General features: G+C 34.9%; 1 protein-coding gene across 2 annotated transcripts in view; it reads right to left on the bottom strand.

The window, feature by feature from the left end:
* The window catches only part of CTNNA3 (catenin alpha 3), a 1,866,967-nt gene that overhangs the window by 59,339 nt on the left and 1,783,123 nt on the right, over window positions 1-24,505 (bottom strand). For both annotated transcript variants that reach the window (XM_059170124.1, XM_059170125.1), the window contains exon 16: window positions 2,159-2,264. In XM_059170124.1, the coding sequence (XP_059026107.1) occupies window positions 2,159-2,264 (106 nt within the window). The remainder of the gene's footprint in view (window positions 1-2,158; window positions 2,265-24,505) is intronic.

The raw sequence follows: 24,505 nt of genomic DNA, 5'->3' as shown, positions 1-24,505 counted from the left end.
ATTATTTGCTGTCTAATTATTTTTAGAAATTTTAATCTATCAAATATCAGAAGCACAGTCATAGACAATCTCCCCAGATGATCTCTATAATAAGAGTCAGCTTCATAATTATCATTTTTGATTCTTCAGAACCCTATTTGTTCAGAACAAAAGTGATTTGAAACTACTCTCCTCTATGAAGTGGAAAGAGCCAAAGAGGATCATCTATAATTTTTTCTTGTTCAATGATTGTTTCTTTAAACTTCTTTTAAAATGTGAAAGCTGTGGAAGCAAGACAATACATTTACTTTCTTCCATGTGATTTGGATCAAGCTAAAAACAACAATATAATGTAATAAAGCTACATTATAAAAGTACCTATACTGAGGTGAATCTGATGCAATTAAAAAAGATCAACATAAAAAAATTTCCAAGTGACCCAATTTTTTGAACTTTGAAAGCTGCATTCTAAGAGAAACAGAAGCACATTGACAGGAAATATTAAATATTTAAAAAGTTATCAGCACACATAAATCTGTCTAATGCATTATGGTTTCACTTACTCTACTTAGTCTCTCTCATAAAAGTAAATGCAAAAAATTCTATAATCAGAAAACTATCAGTGGATTTGTGTTTCAATCACCTATTTATACTCTATATACTATTTATATTATATATACTATATACTAAAAAGATTAATAAAATGCTTATAATGCTTAAAATAGCAAGATACTTAAAATATACATATGTATATTCAAGAAATATTTTAAAATGTTTGTATCTGTCAGTATTCTTGTTTGTTTTCCCCATATCTAGAAATATCTAATAATACAATTTAAAGGTGATCATGTTTCAAAAACCAGAGAATAAAAAAAGTACATAATAAGAAGCAGACCAATAAAGTTTCCCTCAAAGTATATAAGCAAGAAGTGATGTAGAATAGTTGCAAAATCAAAAAGAAAAGTGCTTTTTTTTTCCCAAAGGAAAATAAATATATATTATGAAGGTGAATACTATAAAAACGTACAATACTATACCTTAGTTTAAAACATTAAGTATATTTCTCAATACATTAACTAAAGTCACTGACAGATTCTTCAATTAATGTTGAGCTAAAGGTAATTAATAATGTAGCTGTTGCTCAAAAAATTGTAACAAAGACAAGAAAAATCTGAAAAAAGTGAGTAATATATATAATTGTTAAACAATTATATTGTGCACTTGAAACTAATATAATCCTGCATGTTAATTATACTTCAATTAAAATATAAAAAAATAAAATTTTAAAATAAATTAAAATTAAGAAACATAGCAAAAAAGAGAACAAACCGTTGGTTGTCACAGGGAAGAGAGTGGGGGGATGGGTCAAATAGAGGAAGGGAGTTAAGAGGTACGAGTTTCCAGTTATAGAATAAATAAGTCACAGGGATGAGAAGTACAACATAGGGAATACAGTTAATAATATTGTAACAACCTTGTATGGAGACAGATGACAACTACACTCATAGCGTAAGCATTTTGTAATGTATATAATTGTTGAATCACTATGTTGTACACCTGAGATGAATATAATATTGTATGTCAACTACAATTAAAAATGTTAAAAAGATGAAACAAAAAAGGAAAGGAAGGAACCCAAGTGCTTAGAAACTTTAGCATTTGCCTCCATAAGGAATATATGCTTTCTGCATTTTGTATCTTCACTTTAGTATTCTACTATCAATATTTGTCTTAGAATTTTATACAGAATTCCAGAATATAACATAATAGAATACTGGAAGATACTGATTTCTGAAGAGCAAAATAAGAAATCTAAGGTATTAAGAAAAAAAAAAAAAAACTAACATTGAGTCTTAGAGCCTATTAAAGTAATCTGAGTTTATTTAAAACTCAAAAAGTTGGTATTTTAAATAATTTTAATATATCTTTGAAGCTCAAAAATCTAAGGAATAATAAAGCATTGAATAATAATAATAATAATAATAATGCCTTAAGAAATAATTAAGCTGCCTTAGAATGATTGTCCACTACCCATTAATTATGCAGTAAGATTTTTAAATAATAATTTAGGAAAAAACAATACAATCACATAAAAATCCAACTTTGTTTTACAATCAGTGGTAGATGGCAGAGAGCAAGTAGCACAGACTTTCATCATGTCCATTTGTAGAGAACTCACCTGGTTAGCGATCTGCCGAGCAAGGACATCCATCCTTGATCCTGATTCTGATATCATTTTAGCTGCATAGATCACATCAGTTGTATGCTTTAGTGGTCCTTTGCCCCTTAAAGTAAAAGAATACCTGTAAGTTGTAGGGTCTTACTCTAAGATACAAGTACACACATGCACGCAGACACACACACACATGAGATTTGCTCCTCTGAATACTGGCCATTCGCTTTACATACTTCAGTTTGGAGAGAAACCAATTAGACATCGGTATTAAATAAAAATTGGAAAAAAGTAAAAAGGGAAGTCCCATCGTGTTGAGATTCAGGAAATACTGACAAGAGGTGAACTCCATTTGATCTTCATTCCCAGGTATTTTAAATAGTAGATATCTCAGATTGAAGGTCTTTTCCTAATTCTAAGAGGCAACATGAGATTTGGGATGTTTTATATATGTTAAACATTGCCTTTTCATCACCAAGTCTACTTTTTAAATCTTTATCTTTATAATTCTTTTTTAAAAGGCATTATTTATTTGAGAGAGAAAACAACAACAATGAGCACAAGCAGGGGGAGATGCAGAGGGAGAGAGAAAGAGAGAAGCAGACTCCCAACTGAACAGGGAGCCCAATACACGACCCTGCCATCATGACCTGAGCCAAAGGCAAAAGCTTAAGCAATTGAGCCACCCAGGCGCCCCTATAATCTTTTTTTTTTTTAAACCATCTCTCAATAGATTGCATTTTGTTTTTGCCACATTGTATCTTCTCCACAGTTAATTCATTGTAGTATCATAGTAACACTGAGTATGAATCTGAAGTCCCACTATCTTGGACTGTTTCCAAAAACAGACCACTTTTTACTGTTTTGTGCAAGTTAAGCAAGATAAACAGCCACTCTGTGTCCATTTCCTTGGTGGTAATAGGAGCACACACTGCATGGAGTTATTCTGAGGATTACATGAGCTAATGTCTAAAAAGTGCTCAGAACATGGCTTTAAAAAACAAGTATTCAGTAACACAAGTTCTTATTGCTTTGATTGTTACTTTAATTTTAGTTCCAAAGGCCACGGAATAAAACCTGGGATCATTTATGGATTCTACAAGGTAGGTAAGAAGAAAGAAGTGTACTTCTTACACTTTTGTGGGATCACATAAGGAGATATTCTTTTCTATCGTCTCTTTCCTCAAAAATAAATGATTACCTGAATGAATGGAGCTTGCATACACCTCAAGCTCTCCTTTCCCTATCTCCAGTTCCTTACTCTCTTCTGTCAACACACTGACTGTTCCAATTTGGTGTCTGTTCCTTGTCATGGCACAAAATGGGACCCTGAAGGAATCACTCACAAATATAAGTGCTGTGATGCTTTGAAAGGAGCAGAGTGAGGGAGGGAGGCTCTGGGGAAGATTAAGCCGGTCAGTGTGAGAAAAGGAAGATTCTGAGAGGCCAAAATTCAGTGCCATTAGAAGAGAAGAGGAATGTAAACAATCTCTATCCTTGTCTTATTTATACCTTGGACGGGTCTTGAGAGTAGATGCCCTCATGTGGAATCTAAATAAGATTTATTGTTAGAGGAAAATCTCTCCTCACAAAGAAGACTGTCCCTGGCTAGTAATAAAAGATGAAGAGGATTCATGCAAAGGTAAATGACAATAGTATTCCATACTTAGAAACCCGGACACCAAAATGTTTGTGCCCTGTATGCCAAAACAGCCCTTCTGTTGCATTTTTCTCGTAATGCCTCTCAAATTCATTATGAGAAAGTTTTCCTGAAAAAAATGGAACTGCATGTTTTACACAGTGAAAACCTGGCCTCGGTATATGCTTTTTACCATACTTCTCTTCGAAACTGCTGATATATGTCGCTGTGTAATTTTTTTTTTTTTAAATTGGCATTAACTATGACAATGTTTAAGTTGCTCTTATCAAATTTACTTAATGCACCAGGCAGAACTAGATGTTATGGACATGGTTATCTTCAAGAAAGGCAACGCGTTTCATTTTTTCCATGCATCTCTAGAGAAAGTTGAGCTTAAATAAAGCTGTCTAAGCTTGAAAGGTAATGTATCAATTTTCCAGGTCTTAAACAATGGCCAAAGGTTGTTTCTAGGGAGAGCAGGGAACACTCCTATACCTTAAACAAGGAACAAAGAATTACATCTAAAGAATACAGCTAATGTACACTTCACCATCAAATTAATATATTTCCCCATATAAAAACCCTAGACTGATGAAAGGGAAATTAGCTTTAAATTCATATGTTGTTATGAGACCACTATCTTAGACACGTGTAGAACTTAAAAGTAATACGTTATGACAGACCACAATTATTCTCTTCTTCATGTTCCTAATTAAATGTATTGTCTGGCAAGCTTCCTACTGAGTGCCAAACAAAATACACATTTTACAAATGATTCCATATCATGCCAAGCTTGCAGAGGAAGCCGCAATTACTGAAACTATGATAAATTTTTAACATTCCAGCCTGAGACGTGCTATGTAATGAAGGCTTTTTAAATTGGGAAACACATTCAAAGGTTGTTTGCTGTCTTCATTTCCATAATGGGTTCTCAGGATCTCCTGTCAGCAAATTTTGTCTTCAATCATTGAGTTTGGATCCGACACAGAAAGATACCCAGAGGAGGATGGGATAAACTTCAGAAATATTTTAAAGAAACTGGATACCAGAAACCTTTGATAAATAGTGGTTGCAATAATAATCTATTTCCTCCAAAAAGAGAGCAGATCTAGCTCTGGAGTAGGGAGTCTTGCAACTAATCATTAACTATGAGCTAGAAGGTATAATGGCAAAGGTTGCAACAACCCAGCAATGTTCAGGCCATGGAAAAATTTTTTAGGCAAGTGAAAGTGGTACCTTTGAAACTTAATTTATTGGTGCAACATAGACCTTTCCACTATTTTTGATGCTGCCCCAACCTTGACTCTTATTCCTCCCACATCCTCACCCCGTTTCTGGCATCCACCTCTCCTTTCTTTCTCTTTTGATCAGCACAAGAAATGAGATGATACAGCTGGTCAGTAACAGCTCAGTTAGGTAGGGATCTGGTTTAAAAAGATAAAATAAATAGTTTTACAGACTTATTTTGTCTTTTCAGAGGAAGAAAATATGTTTGAAATCATTTGGCATTTTTTGCCACTTATTAAAAACAAAACAAAAAATCTTCATTATATGTTTTGCACTTTGTAACCCCTAAATTTTTGATAACATAATATTACACCCTTTTCAAGACCAAAACCTATCTCTTCAATCCTCTTCTCTTTGACATTTATATAAAGTAAGTCCCATGATGTTTTCATTCACTTAGTAGATGAATACAATGATAGTATATATTTTGTTTCATAACAATAACTAATATATTTAGCATTTTCTATATGCTAGACATTATTCCATATGCAAACTTATTTGATCATTATAATAACACTATACATTTATAATTATTATAATTATCCTTGTCTTGCAGATGAGGAAACGGAAGGAGAGAGATGGTAAATATATCTTTTATTAAATAACACAGGTGATAACTATTAGAGATGGTATTTGACATCAGGCAATCTGGCCACAGAATCTGCCTTTAATGACTATCTTATACTTCTTTCAATACAACACACTAAGGCAAGATTATAATATTAATTTCAATTATTAACTAGATTTGTCGTAATAACTTCACTATACAAATATCGAATCAATTTTTTAATTTTTAAATTATCATATAATGTATTATTCGCCCCCGGGGTACAGGTCTGTGAATCATCAGTCTTACATAATTCACAGCACTCACCAGAGCGTATACCTTCCTCAATGTCCACCATCCAGCCACCCATCCCTCCCCCATCTGCATCACCCCCAGCAGTCTTCAGTTTGTTTCCTGAGATTAAGAGTCTCTTATGGTTTGTCTCCCTCCCCGATATCATCTTGTTTCATTTTACCCTTCCTTCCCCTCCGTGAACCCCTGCTCTACCTCTCCTCTGAAATTCCTCATATCAAAGAGGTCATATGATAATTGTATTTCTCTGACAGATTTTGCTTAGCTTAATATTCTCTAGTTCCATCCACGTCATTGCAAATGGCAAGAGAACCTGAATGTCCACCAAGAGATGAACGGATAAAGAAGATGGGATTTATATATATAATAGAGTCAATTATTAACACCTGAAACTAATGTTATATGTCAGTTATACTTCAATAAAATATAATAAAATAAACATAGGAAAAATATTGTAAAGATCTTCTTAGACATTGATGACAGTTACTATGAATGCAGAGGTGGTTAAGAGGTTCACCAATAGCCATTTTCTCATGCACAATAGCCTTAAGAATTACAACCTAAATCTATCTCCTAGACCCAACAAAATAATGATATGTTACATTACATAGACATTTAAAGTACCTTATAGTCTTGGGATTTCTTTCTCGAGATACTATTACTTTTTCTCTGTTACTCATCTCAGTACCCTTCCTTCCTTCCTCTTCTGCTTTCTTGGATTCTTAACATCAAACTCAAACTCAGCCATTACATAAGCCATGCTAGAGGGGAGACTGGATTTGGATGATTATTTATAATACAAGATATAGAACTTCCATCTAAAAATCTTAACTTTAGACAGAGTTGTTTTATTTTATTCTAAAACTCAAATTTGATGTTACTATTGCAACTCTATTGAGTAGAGTGAAACGAATATGGACTCAGTAAATACATTTTGCCTGCATCCTAGTTCTGCTACTTATTAGCTATGTAGCCTTGGGTAAATAACAGTTGGTCTGAACTTATTTTCTCTTCTTTAAAATGACTGTGATACTTGCCACATGGTAAGGATTCACAAAATCATGTAATTTCTACAATATCTGGCACATATTAGTTGCTCAGCAAATGGTACTTTTTTCTGCATCCCTTTATCAATAACAGTATTTTATAAAAAAAAAATTCTGCTTGCCTTTTTTATTTAAAAATTACAGTACTTGCCAAACAATGTGAACAGACTTGATTCAATTGAGTCCTTTCTTATACCTGATGACAACATAACTCTGTATAACCTTGTTCATAATATCCTTTCATTAGGTTATAAAATATATACACTCTCATACACTGGGTGTTCAGAGTCATTGTTGTTGTTCAAAGTTGTCCTTTAATTCCTTTTAAAGAGTTTATTTATATTTAGTGACATCTTTTTGGTGGTATAAACCTCCTAATATAAGTGATTTAGCTCTACAAGAGTACCATCAGAATTCTCTTACTTGTAATCCTGAAATTAGATACAAAAGAAAAAAAAGTAATTATCAGGAAGCAACCAAAAATGATGAGATAAAGAGAGGTACCAGACTCAAGCAAGGACACCCTGTTCTCCTACTACTCAAACATGTAATTTTAATTAGGCAACTTTCTCCCTCTGGATGTTACTTTCTCTTGTAAAATGTTATTTTCAAATTTTGAAGACTCTGTAAAAGTCATTGGAAAATCAGTAAGTGAGTAATCTGCTAACATCATCCTGAGCAATTAGTATCCTAAGGAACCTTTGGGATTCAAGTCAGGAAAAGGGGTTGGTTGCCCCATGAAGGAAGGTAAACATTGTCTGAGAGTTATATACATTTTTTTTTCATTTCTGCTCCTCTGGTTCCAAATTATTCAGGGTAGTCTAACTGCTGTAACATCAAAATATCTTAGTGGTTTAACCCAATGGAATGTATTCCTATCTCACATCACAATAAGGGCAGACGATACAACACATAGCCAGTGAAGCACCTGTCTTCCAGCTCCAAGATAACCTCCTCTCTAAGGCTATGCTGGACCACAGTACCCACACATCTGACTTGAGAAAATAAATCAGAATCTCACAGGAAATTTGAAGAATCAGGGTAAGAATTGGAACACATCACTCCAATCCATATTCCAGAATCCAGAAACATAGACTCATGTAGCTACAAATAAGGCTGGGATATATATTCTATTTGGATACAGGAACAAAAGAAAAGGGTTTTACAGCATTTCCTAAGTACATATTTCCAGAGATGTTAAAATCCTATATTTTGTTTTTAGCAACTAAAGTCTGTGTTCCTGTGAAGGGTATTTTGGATGTCACCAAACACTTCAGAAAATTGGGAAAGAACCAAGGCTCTTCACCAATACAACTGAAGTTATGAGACATATACTCTGCCTGGGCAGAACACTAATTCTCTTTTTTGCTTTGAAATGATCACATTGTGGATAGTCTATTATTAAAGTTAAAACCTATGTAAGTATTATTTTCTGCATGGTGTTGATGGTCTTTCATGCTCAATCTTGTATTTATTTATGAAACAAGGGCAGGGTTTATTTCAGAGATTTTTGGGGGGATCAACCCAGAGAAAATACTTTAAGTTATTGTTATTGTTATAATTATTGCTGTTGCTGCTGTTATTGTAATTGTATATATGGGGCATGCATATAGGAGGTAGGAACTCCCCTCTTTAAACCTAAAAACTGGCTTTCTAAAAAATACATATATGTATATGTATATATACATAACGTAGACCATAAATCTTTTCTGTTCTTCAGCCCTCAATTTCCCCAATTTGATACAATTTGTTAGCATTGTATCAAATCTTAAACAGACTATAACATTTAGAGAAGGATTTCATGATGTCTCCTTAAGGGCCCCAAACCCTAAATACCGAGAGGAAGCAGAAGTAGAATTAAAATGGAGTATTTCCTTAGCAAAGTTTGTTTTTAACTTGTAGGCAAAGAAGAGACCAGCTAACCAGATGTTTTTGTTTTTGTCTTTCATAACACAGACAACCTTCCCCAGTTCTTCCTAAGTGTGAAGATTTCACTACTTTTTGTATAATTTTATACTGAAAGCATACATAATTTAAAAAAAAGTTTTTGTGAACTTACTTTACTGTGTTCCAAGAACTGTTAAAATGCTCAACTTTCTCACTCAATTCTCACACCCAGCGCTGTGCATCACCCACAAATTTAAGAGTAGCCATCATATCACAGATACTCCCAGAATTATGCAGAAGACAAGTTATGCTGCCTTACATGTTCCTAGAATCTATTATCTGTTTCAAGAATCTATTATGTTCTGTTCTAGAATCTATTATATTTTCCCTATAAATAAGAAAACAGGAGCATAAAAGCTCAAAGTTTCTTAACTTTTCTTCAAGGTGTATGAATATTGGTTGGTCTAAATTTAAAAGCAAGGAGTTTAAGTCATTACTACCTTCAGAGCCAATTAAAAAGAGATCATGTAGGGGTGCCTGGGTGGCTCAGCGGGTTAAGCCGCTGCCTTTGGCTCAGGTCATGATCTCAGGGTCCTGGGATCGAGTCCCGCATCAGGCTCTCTGCTCAGCAGGGAGCCTGCTTTCCCCTCCCCCTCTGCCTGCCTCTCTGCCTGCTTGTGATCTCTGTCAAATAAATAAATAAAATCTTAAAAAAAAAAAAGAGAGAGAGAGAGAGAGAGCAATCATGTACGTGGAAATATCATCATAGGTTTTCTGTTAGTACTCCTCTTGAAGCACTGAAATTCGATGGATAGCTCTGAGTCAGTGGAATGTTTCATACATCGTAAGGAAGTACACAAGAACAAGATTCCTAGGCACCCTTCTGTACAGGGTTCTATTAAAGCATCATATTCTGTCTATCTGACCAGTTCCAAAAGTTATGAAATAACTAACCTCTCCTTTGATTAAATTTCTTTTACCAGCAACTTGACCTTTCTCTCTTTCTCTCTCTCTCTCTCTCATTCTATTTGGGACTGAAAGCAGATCTAAGGGAAAAAAAGAAAAGAAGAGAAGAGGTGAGGGGAGGAGAGGAGAGGAGGAAAGGGAAGGGAAGGGAAGGGGAAGGGAGGGAAGAGAAGAGAAGAGAAGAGAAGAGAAGAGAAGAGAAGAGAAGAGAAGAGAAGGTTACAATTGTGTTCTTCTCTCCCACCTGCACTTTTGACTTTTGATTCAGAGAGAGATGTAGCTACTGGTAGGAGTCCATGATTGACTACCAGAAGCTTTTCTAGAACCAAAAATGAAGACATTAATGTTCATTTGAGGATTCTATAACTGGCAAAAATTGTTGTGTGTAGGTAGAAGTTTTTTTCTAGCGACCTTATCCCCAATTATGACCAGTTAAATAAACTGCTTTCATATCACATCTAAAGATCATAGACATCTGAGAAACACTTCTGCTCTCATCTGTTCTTCTGAAGGTAAGGACATGCCCATGCTGACCTAAAGGGAAAACTAGAGTCGGGAGCTGCATTGATTCTGATTCTCACTGCTCCCTCTGTCTCCAGAACTGCAATCCTATCTTGTATCAGTTGTTCTGCTAGTCTTTCCTCACAGAGTCCTTGTATTAATTTCCTATTTCTACTATAACAAATTATTCCAAAGTGGTGTCTTAGGACATCAGAAATCTATTATTTTACAGTTCTGGAGGTCAGAAGTCCAAAATAAATTCATTTCACGAGGCTAAATCAAGGTGCCTATAGGCTGGTTCCTTCTGGATGGAGTCTGTGAGGGGGAATCCATTCCCTTGCCTTTTTCAGCTTCAAGGGGCCACCGGTGTCATTTGGCTTGTAGCTACTTCCTCCAGCTCCTAAGCAACAATAAAGGTAATTGCAAATCTGTCATCACATTAGTGGCTTTCTCCTTTCTGACTTCCTGCTCCTTCTTGTAAAGACCTCTGTGATTACTTCAAACACACCGTGATAATACAGGATTATTTTCCCACTTCAATATCACCAATATAATTGCAATTACAAAGTTTCTTCTGTGGGATGCCTGGGAGGTACAGTCAGTTAAGTCTACGAATCTTGGTCTTGAGCTCAGGGTCATGAGATCAAGTCCCACATTGGTCTCCCAACGGAGTCTGCATGAGAGTCTCTCGCTCCCTCTTCCTCTCTCCCTCCTCCCACACTCTTTCTCTCCTCCTCTCTCTAAAGTAAATAAATAAATCTTTAAAAATAAACAACAACAAAAACAACACAAATTCTCTTTTTCCATAGAAGGTGACATTCATAGGTTCACAGGATTCGTGGGATGAGGAGGTAGACATATTGGAGAGCTATTATTGTTTATCACAGTCCTCATGAGTTACTACCAAGGAGTCTGACTTGGGTCCTATGAAGGAGTTACTGGTTTTTCTGGACATAGATCAAATCAGCTGAACAAATTGATGGTGCTGTGGTGGATGCTTCTCCAGCTTGCTACATTTCTGTTTTGGGGGGCTTTTTGTTTGTTTCTCTGTTTGTTTTTCACATGATCTATATTATTCTAACTGCCAGTAAAAGTGTCCAGTTCTTGGTTCCTAATGATTTGCTAGCTGTATGTTCTTTTACTTACAATTCATATCAAAGAGTGAGGCCTGAGGAAATTTGGAAATCTGGAAAAAGCAGAGTTACCTAGAGAGAATTCATGTGCTTGGTGGTGCTCTCCTTCCCCCTCCCCCATACACTACACATTAATTTTAGCATGCTTTTCTTTCCTCCCAGGGCTACACAGGAAACACACACAATCACTGAAAGCACATCAGACTCTAGCCTGGGGTGAGAGGAGGAAAAGCATCCTCTCTGGGGTGAGTGGGGAAAGTTTTTCAGGTGATTATTAATGTTGTCACTTTTTCTTTGGGACCTACAGGCTTTGAAAACTCTGGAACATATTTTCATAAGACAATGAGAAACTATAAACATATAAACATGGAGTGCCTGGGTGGCTCAGTGGGTTAAGGCCTCTGCCTTTGGCTCGGGTCATGATCCCAGGGTCCTGGGATCGAGCCCCACATTGGGCTCTCTGCTCAGCAGGGAGCTTACTTCCCTTCCTCTCTCTCTGCCTGCTTCTCTGCCTACTTGTGATCTCTGTCTGTCAAATAAATAAATAAAATCTCAAAACAACAACAACAACAAAACATATAAACATATGACATTGAGAAACTCTATCCACTGCATACTAAAAGGGGTCATTTAGGGAGAATATTACAGTTAAAGTCTTTTAAGATACGTCTTGCAAATTATTGGTTATTGAAACTGAATTAAGGGATAAACTTCACACTGGTGGCTCTCCAGGCTCATAAGGGTAGTGAGCATTGACAAGGAAGCCCATTTATATCCAACCCTGTGCATGGGAAAGTAACCCCTTTGGCATCCTCTCCCCAAAAAAGACTTTAAGTCATTATTCATCAATACCCTATCAGGACATAATGGGAAATCCGTACTCAGCACCAACATTTGAAAACAGGTCTTTCCTGGCCTTCCACACATTACTTCTCTGAGTGTGCACATTAATCAAAGCCAATGTACTGTAAATACAATCACACTCTCTGGCTGTGGGAGTACCTCTTTTTCCTGTTGGCTTTGGCCTCAGCATTAATCATGTATATGATCTCTTACAGAGCATGGGCATTTTTTCCAGCTTCCCCTTAAACCACTGTGATATACTCCCTGCTCCTGCTCCTTTAATATCAGACCAAATTTTATGGGTTTAGAAAATAATCACTTTCAATTTATGAAAATAATATAATTTAGCATTTGACCTCCTTAAGCCTACAGACCAGCTCACTTCCCATTCTAGTCATAGCCCTATGTTATCCTAAGGTCCTGCTGAAGAAACATAGCGGGTGAAAGGTCACTAACTTAGTCAAAACCTACCCACGTGACACGGAGGAGGTTCCAGGCTCTGGTTTGCCACCAGCATCTGGCCTTCTTACTGCTTCTGAGATAACAGAAACTACCAGTCGATCTTTGGCAAGGCCTCCCTTCCTTCCCTCCCTAGTTGGAGATAGCTATCGTTTATTAAATTTTAAGATATTACAAAGCCCACCATTTTCATATGGCTTATTCCGATTGAGTGTGACGATACACAGTTTCAGGCAACTGGTTTTCTTGTTAATGTGCCACAATTGCTGCTCTCCATTGATTTGTATGCTTTATTGAATTTATTGTATTGTGCAGTGACCCAAAGCTGATTTCTTTAAAGTAAAAGGTATGGTTTTAAAATATGAATGGAATAACCTGCTCTAGTTTCAGACACACATTATTTTCTTACTTCCTCCCTCTGTCAGGCCTAATACCCCATTATTTTTCTAATGCTGTGTGAGACAACATACTTAACGGTTCCTCGATTAAGAGATGTTAAATCAGTATCATTGTAAAACCGCACGATGCAGCATCATGCCCAGCTGTGCGGCCCACCCTCTTGTCTGTGTGTGCCCGCTTGGCTCTAAAAATCTCTTGCCTTGAAATAAAATAGACGCATGCCATACTTAGTTATTTAGACCTGCTTTTATATTGGAGGGCTCAGTCTGGAAGGTCACACGTCGATATCAGACTGAACTATATTAAAAGGACCATAACCCAGTTTCGAACTGTGTGCTTAATGATTTATTTCTTATTAAACCAAAATTACAATAGAAAGGAACAGAAAAGAAAGTCGGGGCTTAGGTTTTCTTTTTTTTTCTTCCTCCCCGCCTTTTTTTTTTTTTTTTTTTTTAATGTTCTAGACTTCTTTTGTTCTTTGTTAGGCAAGGGTGCTTTGGGGCCCTCTCAGCAGTGCCTTGGGTCAAGGTGTCAGTTTGCATGGGACCACAGATCTCCTCCTCCCTTCTCTATGGGGGGTCTATTTCATTCGGGGCCTGCCTGTTCTCTTTCTGAAAATAGGCCTCAAAGGTTTCCCGAAATTCTTTTGAAAACTTTAATGATGGCATGCAAGCATATTGAACTTGACTGAGATAGCTGTCTTTCTCTCCTGCCTAGCGCTCCTCCCTAAACCTCCATGTTTTTTTTTTTTGTTTTTGTTTTTGTTTTTTTTTTTACTATTCCTTGAAATATGAGATACTGGGTCTCAAATTAAGAGGAAGGTGGTATATTTGAGGAGAAAATAATGGGAAACCAGAACATCAACGGCCATGTGATAAGATGGTTATTCTGAATAAAATCCAAATTTATTACTCTCAAGAGGAAGCTCAGAGAATTCATTTCTATGGCTTTACAGACTAGGGCTGAATAACTTTTTCCCCCAATGGGGAAAAAAATGACATTTTCCCAGAGGCTAAAATCATTAAGACAGTGACTATTTCGTGGGATCAGTTCCAAGAAAGTTAATATGCTTGTGCCAAGAGCTAGCATTCTTAAGACATCCCCTCTTAACATTGAAATTTTGATGTTTTGAACAGAAAAACATTCATAGTTTTAGCCAAATAGGTTGCTTTGGGGACTTTATTCAGCTTGCTCTGTCGAGCATAGCATGAGATAACATATTTTACCTTCAGCCCGTCTCTCTATACATATTTACTTATAGTACATGTGTGCTAATAAATTATGCCTATTTATAAAAGATACATAGACATATAAATTTTAAAGAGATCAATCAAAACTGAAGAAACTACTTTAAATATCTTGCTAATGATAATGGCATTAAAAACAACCTCAAGACACAATATACCCTGAAGGAGAAATTTAACATGAGTTTTAGAGAATATAAATCCATTCTTCAAGCAGTCTTCATGACAATTAATTTTATTGGCCCAGTTTCTGTCAATTTTTATGAGTTCTTCATTGATTTTAGCTTTGGAATGTGACTAACCAATATCTCCTCCTAGAAAGAAAGAGAATTGTCAACTCTGACACCTTTTTCTTTGTTTGGAAATATTTCCCTTTTAATTATCCTCTATCCACATTTCTTTTTCTAAAAATTTTAAAAAACAGATCCAGAATAATGAAAGTTAGCTTAGTTGAAACTAGTTATTATACTGGAATATAATTCATAAATCCATTTAACCAGGCACACATTAACTCTGATATGTGGAAAGTTATTGAACAAGTGAAGGTACCATAATCAATCCTTCTAGACTCTTGTCTGCAATAAACAGTAGACTATCAGCATTAGTCATATACGAAATACTGGTAAGAATACAATTCTTAACGTTTTTGATTACAAACATAAATAAAATTTCAAATGTCTCCTTTTCACTCTCCAACTGAATAGCTAACAACCCCACTTTAGAAAGTACCATTTAAACACATAGCTCAATGTTCTCTTTTCCAGAAAGTCTTTCCAGTTGCCTAAAGCAGGAAATACATATTTAGTCCCTCTGAACATTTCTGCCATCTTACAGTACCTCTCTTGAGACTGTGGTCCATTCCTGCCTTAGAGTTATGTATATGCATGTCTCAGCTCTTGAACGAAGACTCTAAGCTTATTGGGAAATGGTCCATCGATAATTCATACTTCGGTTTCCCAGAACATTTGGAGGCAGGGAATGCAGTAAGGAGACAAGCCATGAACTTACATATAGTTCTTTCAAAAATAAATATTTCAAGAGATAAGTTAATCAATTCCCTTATCCCAGTTGCAAAGAAAGGAATACAAAACCATGAAGTTTATTTTGTATTCTTGCCTCTATTAGGTAAACCAAATAATAGATTGCCAGAGGCATGAAAAAGAACTATTAATAAAAGTATATTTATTTAAAACGTTCAAAATAAATATCAAATTCACAATGGATAATCACCTAAATAAGCAACTGAAAGGAGGCAATGAATGATTATCCTGAGACACTATTTTATTCTAAAATTTTTCCATAAGAACATAGTTTTATTATTCCTAACTTTATTGGGTATAAGAGAAGAAAGCATTATATAAATTAAAGAACAACCAAAAACAGTTTATTCCTGTAAGCACAGATGTTATAGTAAAGACAACAGGAATTATTTTTAGATGCCTTTTTAGAGCAGCAAAGAACTAAAGGTGAAAGGCGACTTCAAATTGAAAACCAGAAAACATTAGAAATAAGAAAAAAAATCCAAGGAACAAAAGGACAACTTATTTTTAAACATAGCTGCTATTTCTAGAAACATGGCAAATACTTGAAGGGCTGGGAATTACAGGTTCTGCTCTGTCTTCTGAGAGTTAAGTAAGCTTGGGCATCCTTTCTGGTGCTGCACATACTCAGATAGCTCCCAAGGATCACCAAAGTGAGATTAACAATTTCATTTTCTTTTCAAAGGTTATGTTCCCATCATTAAGCCATGCACATGACAACTAACTGTGGGAAGGTGTGCCAGGCCAGACTGGTAGAATTGCAGAGGCTACTGCTGAGCCAAGTCGAATAAACATAAAGAGCAGTCAAATCATGTGCACTGTAGTTTATATAAGGATTCTGAAGACATACCCCGCTACGAGATGGGGGCCTCTTGCCACAATATGGCTCTTGATTCCATATCAACCACATGAGAAAGATTCTTCATAACCATGCACATATATTTTTGTTGCAGTTTTTATCTTAACAATGAACAAGTACATAATGTATTGTCTCTGGCAATGGGACTTACCCATTTCCATGGAATGACACTTCGTCTTGGCTAACGTTGTGTTGGATTGAAACCTCATCTCTGGCCTCACACAGCCTATTTCTTGGAAATGGATGAAGCCCCATTAACCTACCGGTCACCATGGGTGCCATTCTCAAATCCCTATCAAATATAATCATTTCCTCTCTTGGTTCTACCTCCTCTTCTCTGTTTCCCTCCTGCTCATACCCTCTCTGCGCAATCTCACCTTGTATGTTTTATCTTCTTCTCTTTTTGTTGTATTCTCTTTTATTCTTTGCCTATTCCCTTTTCCTTCCTTCCCCCATTCTGCTGCTAATTAAAACTGGGCATATCTGTTGGGCTTACTTGTGGATAAAACAGATTATAGACTTTTGGTTTCACAGATGTTTTAATATTACCCATAACAGTAAGTTTGAACTGTATGATACTTTACACACTAAAAAGCACTTTCCAATAGATTACTGATTTTGATATGTATTGATTTTGATATACTAACAAACCCACAGTATAAGAATGACAGATTATCAGTCCCAATTACAAAAAAAAAAAAAAAAAGAAAAAGAAAAGAAAAGAAAGAAAAAGAAAAATACTGATGCTTCATGTAAGCTAATGGCTTAATCACCTTTAAACATTCAGGAATTGGCAGAGCAGAGGGTCAGTCAAACCTAGAACCTTTAATTCTCACTCTATGGTAATACTATCCCAGGTTGTAGTTTCTTTCTTTCTTTTTTGGGTCCCAAAACAAAAACATAGCCCATCTTTCTCCTATCTTCAATCACAAAAGATTCCAGTTTTTAGGACTCTTTAGGAAAAGCTACTTTACTTCCAAGAAGTGTGCTAATTAACTCACTCATTTAAATGATAGCTATTGATTATTGGTGATGTGTGAGGTATTTTGCTAGGCAATATGATAAACAGAAACATCAATAAAGCAGGACCCTTAATCTCTGTAACACAAAATGGATGGAGATGTCACTCCTATAGAAAGACCGTTTGGGCAAAGAATGTTTTCCCTATTACATCATAAGCTGTTAGATGCAAAAGTAGAAAAATAGTTCATCCAGTCATCTATTTATTCATGAATTTATTCATTAAAAATAACTATTGTGAATTTTAACTATAGACCAGGGTTTTTTCCTAGGCATTTCTATTCTTGAAGTTTGAAAACTATAGGGATATATATATATATATATATACACACACACATACATATATGGTAAGATATATATGGCAAATATATGTTTATGGTAAATACATATATATGGTAAAATTGAGAGGCAAATAAACCTGTAAAATAAATAATAAGACAGTTTCAAATGTTAATAATAGCAAAATGAAATGAAACAGTACTGTGATAAAATATTTTGTTGGGACAGAGAATATTAGTTGAAGGACAAAATAATTAGTGTCTGTACCAAGTTTGGAATTGACAGGAGAAACCATATAATAATAATAGCTGAATGTGAATAACAAAAAAATATAGGTCTTACAACTTAGGGTCCAGCTAGAGTTATAAAAGTGATCCAAGAGTATTCCCAAAGGAACTAATTTTTCCCTTGCATAAGTACTATAAACCATACATAGTGATATTAAAGGATGAAAGTAAGTAAAATGAAACAAGTGAATGAAAAATAGCTATCAGAGTGGACATGAATCATGATACTTTATAATCACAAATGTCTTTGAACCAGAGAATTATAGAAACTGATAGTTGAACAGGAACTTGATGGCCAATTAGCGTAGGTCCCCTCAACTGTAGAAATAATTTATCCAATCTCCATGACTAATGGTTCTGTAATTTCTAATGGCATATTTCCACACTGGGGGCTGATAACCCTATGGGATAGGTTTCTTTTTGTTAGATGGACAGCTTTAACTGCTAGCTATTTCTTTAAACTGAAGAAAGTACTCCCGAATTCCTCACAGTGGTTCTAGCTCTGCCCTTTAGAGCAACACAGAAAGCATCTCCTGTGAGAATGAAAGGTTAGATTCAGGAATTTGGCATGTTTGTTAAGATGGCATTGTATTTTCTGAAAAATACATTCTAGAATATTGAGAAAGAAAAAGGACATTTAAAAAGTTAACACAATGAACAAGCAAAGAGGAAGAAGGAAAGATAAAAACAAACAAACATAAAAAACCTTTCTTTATATTAAAGTAGCAACTAATAAGCTTGCTTTATTGGATCCAAACAAGGGAGGAAGAAAAGAGACAAGGAGAAAACACCTGATGCTACAGTCAAGATTTAGTCACATGGGAAAGTTCATGTGACCCAGTGTTCTTAGAGAAACTCCCTGGCTCTACAGAAAGAAGACAGCATAAAAGGTGGAGAGAAGGGGTGCCTGGGTGGCTCAGTGGGTTTAAGCCTCTGCCTTTGGCTCAGGTCATGATCCTGGGGTCCTGGGATCGAGCCCCGCATCAGGCTCTCTGCTCAGCCAGGGAGCCCGCTTCCTCCCCTCTCTCTGCCTGCCTCTCTGCCTACTTGTGATCTTTGTCTGTCAAATAAATAAAAATAAAATCTTTAAATAAGAAAAAAAGGTTGAGAGAACAACGCGAACCCTCTCATGTAATCTCAGCAATAAGCAGAGTTGATAGAGGGGGAAATTTTGAAAGACTTAGAGCCAAGTTTCTATTAAAAAAACTAAAGTGGCAGAATTGAGACTGCTCAACATAGGCTGTGGAAGACTCGGTAGCTTCATGGAAAGGTAGTGAGAGAGAAGAGAGGGGAAGAAGGGAGAGAAACACTCCATTTGTATTTCAACCTTCAGTTTGAACTGAATTTATCCTAAGATATTTGAGCTTCAATGCAGAACTAAATGTTTAATTATCTAACCATGATTATGAATAAAAATAAATCAGTTAATGGAAACAGGTATACATTTCAGGGTTCTAAGCAATTCTGAAATATTCAGTATGGTTAATTTACCATCACCTGAAAAATATACATATGACTCAGCATTCTGTAAAACAAAGTCTTGTCTCCCTATGACAACTTTCAGGCTGTCATTCTTGTCACCCCTATCATTGCCCCCTCAGCTATTTATTTGAAGCACTATCCTTGGATTTTCCTACTACTCCATTTATAACAAGTTTCTATCAAAACTGATGCCCATACCTGTAGGAACTAGAAGTCAGTTTGCTGCCATTTGGGGGGCTGGAGTGAGGAAACCGCCACAGAAACAGTTACTACTTCTTTAAAATGGGTTAGACTTCAATCAAATTCCTATGGAAATACATGAACACTTAACCTGCATATGATGTTGGGATTTCTTGAGACAAGAAATAGTTATATTTAACTAGTACATCATTAACTGATACATACTCCCTTAAATTGATACTTGCCTAAATATCATATAAGTGTGCATAAGAAATTTCCCATGTTTGGAGTTGTATTGAGAAAAGTAAGCACATTTACCCCTCTCAGCTCAGTTCACACTTATTTTTGGTTTTATACATGCATTTGTTTCTTTGATAATACATATTGCTTACTTATTACATTTATTCAGATATAAATATTTCTTTACACATGATATTTATCTATATTGCTTTCATGGAATGTGCTTCTAGGGAAAGAGAATGTATTAGTTTCAATAGCTTACGACATTATAGAAACCATTGTATTGAGTGGACCAGTGTTCAACAAATAAATAAAACTTTGTCAAAAATTATATATATCCATGAGTGACTTATATATGTGATTATCAACTAAAATTACATGCTCTCAATGACCACAAATTTAAAATAATTGATCCTAAATACACACACATATAGATATATATATATATAAATACAAACAGACACCCACACACACCACATCTGTAATGTACTTTAAACTGATAATTTCAGATGTTTCGGCAATACACTTTGATTTCAGAGATCTTTTAATAATTTAAAATAAAAAATGCTTTTTTATTGAGCAAAATTATTTTAGCAGTTGAGTTTTAGTAAAACAAATAGAATAATGAAATTTAATTTAGGCATCACATTGTGGAGGAATATGACCAAAAGCTTTAAATTTACATTTTGGGTCAGCTATGCTTCTAGAACATCTGTTATGCTATTATGACAGGTGTTTATTAATATGGATGTCTAATCAAATCTCTTGGTTGCTAATAGCTTGGCAATTCAACATCTAAATATTGTCAAAATCCTTGATTATACGTTGAAAACTGTGGATAATTGGTTCAAGGCTGTTTCCCTTGACTAGATTAAAAAATTAAAACCTGTTCCGTGTACTTTCCTTGAGAATCTCAATATTTTTCTGAGACTTCTAAAATGCTTTAGTAATGAGAACTCATAAAGGGATAAAATCCTTTTATATGCCAAGATGTGTCTTGATTCAAATTTCTTTGGGTCCTTTATTTTTCAAATACAAGTGAAATTATTTTTAATGCTCTGGGCTGGGAGTGACTTCACAGAGAATGATCAGCAACAAAGTAATACATTTATATGAATAAATACACAGACACAGACACACACACACACACACAGGCCTACAAAAAACCCTTTGGGGTACATGCAAGCTCAGATTTTATAATTAAATTTGCTTAAAATTATTTAAGAAGTTCTGAGTAGTAGGAGTCAACAAGAAGCAATTTGGTAGCCTTCAGCATTTGGTTGAATAACTTCAATGGATGGCATTTACATCTTAGACCCTGAGTTGGAATTTTTTTTAAATAAATGAGGGCATGACACACATCTGAAGGAAATTTCTGTGGTAATAGTATTAAATGGAAATATTTGAAGGTCTGAAACTTAATAATTATAGATTCTGAAAGTTTAGAATTTCTTTCCTTCTGGCAAACTTTATTTCTGTCATTTCTATGACAACGTTTGCCTTTTTATATATAGTAGTTGAATGTGTTTTTGGTCCAATATCACCACTGTCCAATAGGACTTTCTGCAATTATGGACATGTTCTCTATGCTATCCAGTATGGTAACCTAGAATGATGTGTCTGTTGAGCATTTGAAATATATCTTGTGTAACTAGTATAAGACCCTGCATTTTTAATTATATTAATTTCAATATACATAGCCACATTTGTCTAAAAGCTACTGTCTGGGATGGTGCAGGTATAAATTATATGCTTATAGGACTTTAATAAAATTTACTCATTGGAGTTTAGAATAATGATAAATTACATAGATATTTGTGTTAGAATTTCTTGATTTTTTTAATCTATAAAAAGGAAAATAATATCAGCATCTAATAAACTAGTTATCTTCTAAACATTGTTTGCAGTGGTAGAAATAAAGCCACAATAACAATGAACAAATTTCATTAGACTGTGAATATATTCACAATTTTATCCCACATAACTTAGATCAGGACAGGCTATGGCATAAAAGCCCATGTTCAGCCTACCACCAGTTTTTATAAATACAACTTTATTGAGCCACAGCCACACGCATCCACTTAAGTATTGTCTATGAGTACTTGGGTCCTATCATAGCAAAGTCCAATAGTTAGGACTGAGACCATGTAGCCTACAGAACACAAAATATTTATTATCTGACCCTTTCTGGAAAATGTTTGCCAACCCCTGATGTAGATGAATGGTTGTGTGAAAAATGTTAATATAAAGGATCTCTTATGGAGATATACACTTTTCTCAGTTCATTTACTATATATAAGATACAGTAGATTATATATATTTTGTTAATATGGAATTCATTATACATAATATAACCTCGACAGTTATATATAAATATATGCATGTATGTACTTAAATATAATTAAATATTCAATAAACAAAACCCTATGTGTGTTCATCCAGTTCTGTGGTAAATTTGATGCACAATAATTTATATCATCTGCTTTCTAATTTAAGTAAAATGAATGAGCTAATATGTCTCTGTCTGGAATCTTGGTGATCAGAGAGTATTTGAGTTAGAGTGGAGTATAAAAGTACATTCCAAGCTCATTTTAAAGGTAATGGTCTGAAAATTGTGAGATGTCTAAGGACACCCAAAGATAATAACAGCTAATCAATATTCAGTATAAAAACAGATTTTTGAAATATCTACCCAATTAGGTCTATGTACTATGCAGAATTCAGAAACATAGTACCTTAGGAGCTCCAGATATAGTCTGGGAAGGAAAGCCTGTGAGATGTAACTTTGGTTGTTCTATATGACATATGCCTTTGTCTTAACCCAGCAGGGAGGACAAACTTCAAATGAGATTCCCACCTTGATTTCTGTGGTGTATATATTCCATGCCATCAGCTGATATTAGGACATAGAGAAGAACGGCATGTACAAAGGGACACTTATGGTCTATCATTTAATGCTAGAAACAACAAATGACCCATCTATCCCAGAGAATACACTCTAACTGCTCAATTCAAGCTCTTAGAATACAGGCTTCGTTTTACTCACAGTAATTTTAAGCTGTTCTGAAGACTTACTCCAAGATAGAAATAACCCCATTGGATTACATTATAATTGCCTAAAAAACAACTGTAATATCATTTGGATTTGTTTGAAGAATTTAATTCATAGTTAATAAAAATCCTTACATTAAAATTTACTTTCTGACCTCAGTAGAATATGTAGTTATTTTTCTGTCTTTATATAAGAAATGTAGAAATGCATAATAAAACAGATATGCTGCTTCTCAAAGATAATCTGAAATATTATTTGGTATAAGTTTCAAGGTAAAATAGAACACCACTACTTTCATAAGGAACTTTAATTAAAACTACCTTATAGGTTTTTGAAATGTGTCAAAGAAAATAGTCACAATTCCAATTACTGTGTAATGACAGAAACAGGTATTTCAAACTCTGCATTGGAGAGTCTTTCACCTTTACCAGAGTAATCCTCACTTACCGGATGCTTAAATAAAAATTAATGCCTCAGCTTAGGTCTTTTTATCTCTTTCCTGTCAGTTTAACAGTATAAGTATTGGGTTATAATAATATATACGTATATATACACATATAATAATATATACATGTATAATAATATATACATATATATTACATATATACATATTACATATGTAATAATAATACATACATATATCAGGTATATGATTAAAGTGTTCAATACAATCTGAACTGTATAGATGCCTGAACCGCATTTTCATTTTTCAGGAATGTGTATGGACTTAGAACTTTGACCAGTTTGTGGAATGCAGAAGTACTCAAAAAAGAGCCTATCAGTAATTTCAATTGCATTACATTGTACAACTGAGAATACTTATAATATGCTTCTTTGCACTTTTCTGAACCACTGTACTTACATTACCGTGGTGCCTTTTCTGTCCTCTGAAATCCATCAGGTGGGGATAAAGATGACAAAAACTAAAACAAAACCAAGCTTGTCTCCATATTTTATTGTTCCAAAGTTAGCTGTGACCAGAGCAGCCAACGGGGATGTTCCAAGGTAAAGCTCTGGATAGTAAGGACTAAAAGTAGCAAGACTTAAACATTGCCTCTGGCATTTCTGTTGGAAGAGACAACTAAAGGTCTCCCTGAATTCTTCAAATTATCTGTATCACCAGATGAAATATTATGGAATTTTATTTAAATCACAAGAAAGAAAAATCACTGTATAACTGAAATTTTGGCCATAACTGAAAATTTGGCCAATGGATGCCATGACAGTGAGGTGGTGAATTAGAGTTAATGACTTTCAGTGACTAAAGAACCTCTAAACCTCTTGGGTGTGAATGGGGACATAATTAGAAGACAGTGTGGAGCATCCTAAACATTCATAGTGCCGAAGAGAACAACTGTTAACTGAAAAGACGTTATGCACCACATCCCTAGTATGACAACTAAGAAAATGGGTTTTGTTTGTGGTGGCAATTCAGAATGACATATTTATAAGTTCAGGTATACCTCAAGATATTGCAGGTTTGCTTCCAGACCATGACAACAGAGCGAATATGGCAATAAAATGAGAAAAACTAATTTTTTGGCTTCCCAGTGCATATAAAAGTTATGTTTACACTATGCTGTGAGTCTATTAAATGTGTGATAGCATAATGTCTAAAAAAAATATGTACCTTAAAAAATACTTTATTGCT

The sequence above is a fragment of the Mustela lutreola genome, chromosome 4, assembly GCF_030435805.1.
Source record: "Mustela lutreola isolate mMusLut2 chromosome 4, mMusLut2.pri, whole genome shotgun sequence".
In the NCBI taxonomy this organism is placed as follows: Eukaryota; Metazoa; Chordata; class Mammalia; order Carnivora; family Mustelidae; genus Mustela; species Mustela lutreola.
This window is presented reverse-complemented; position numbering and strand designations above follow the sequence as displayed.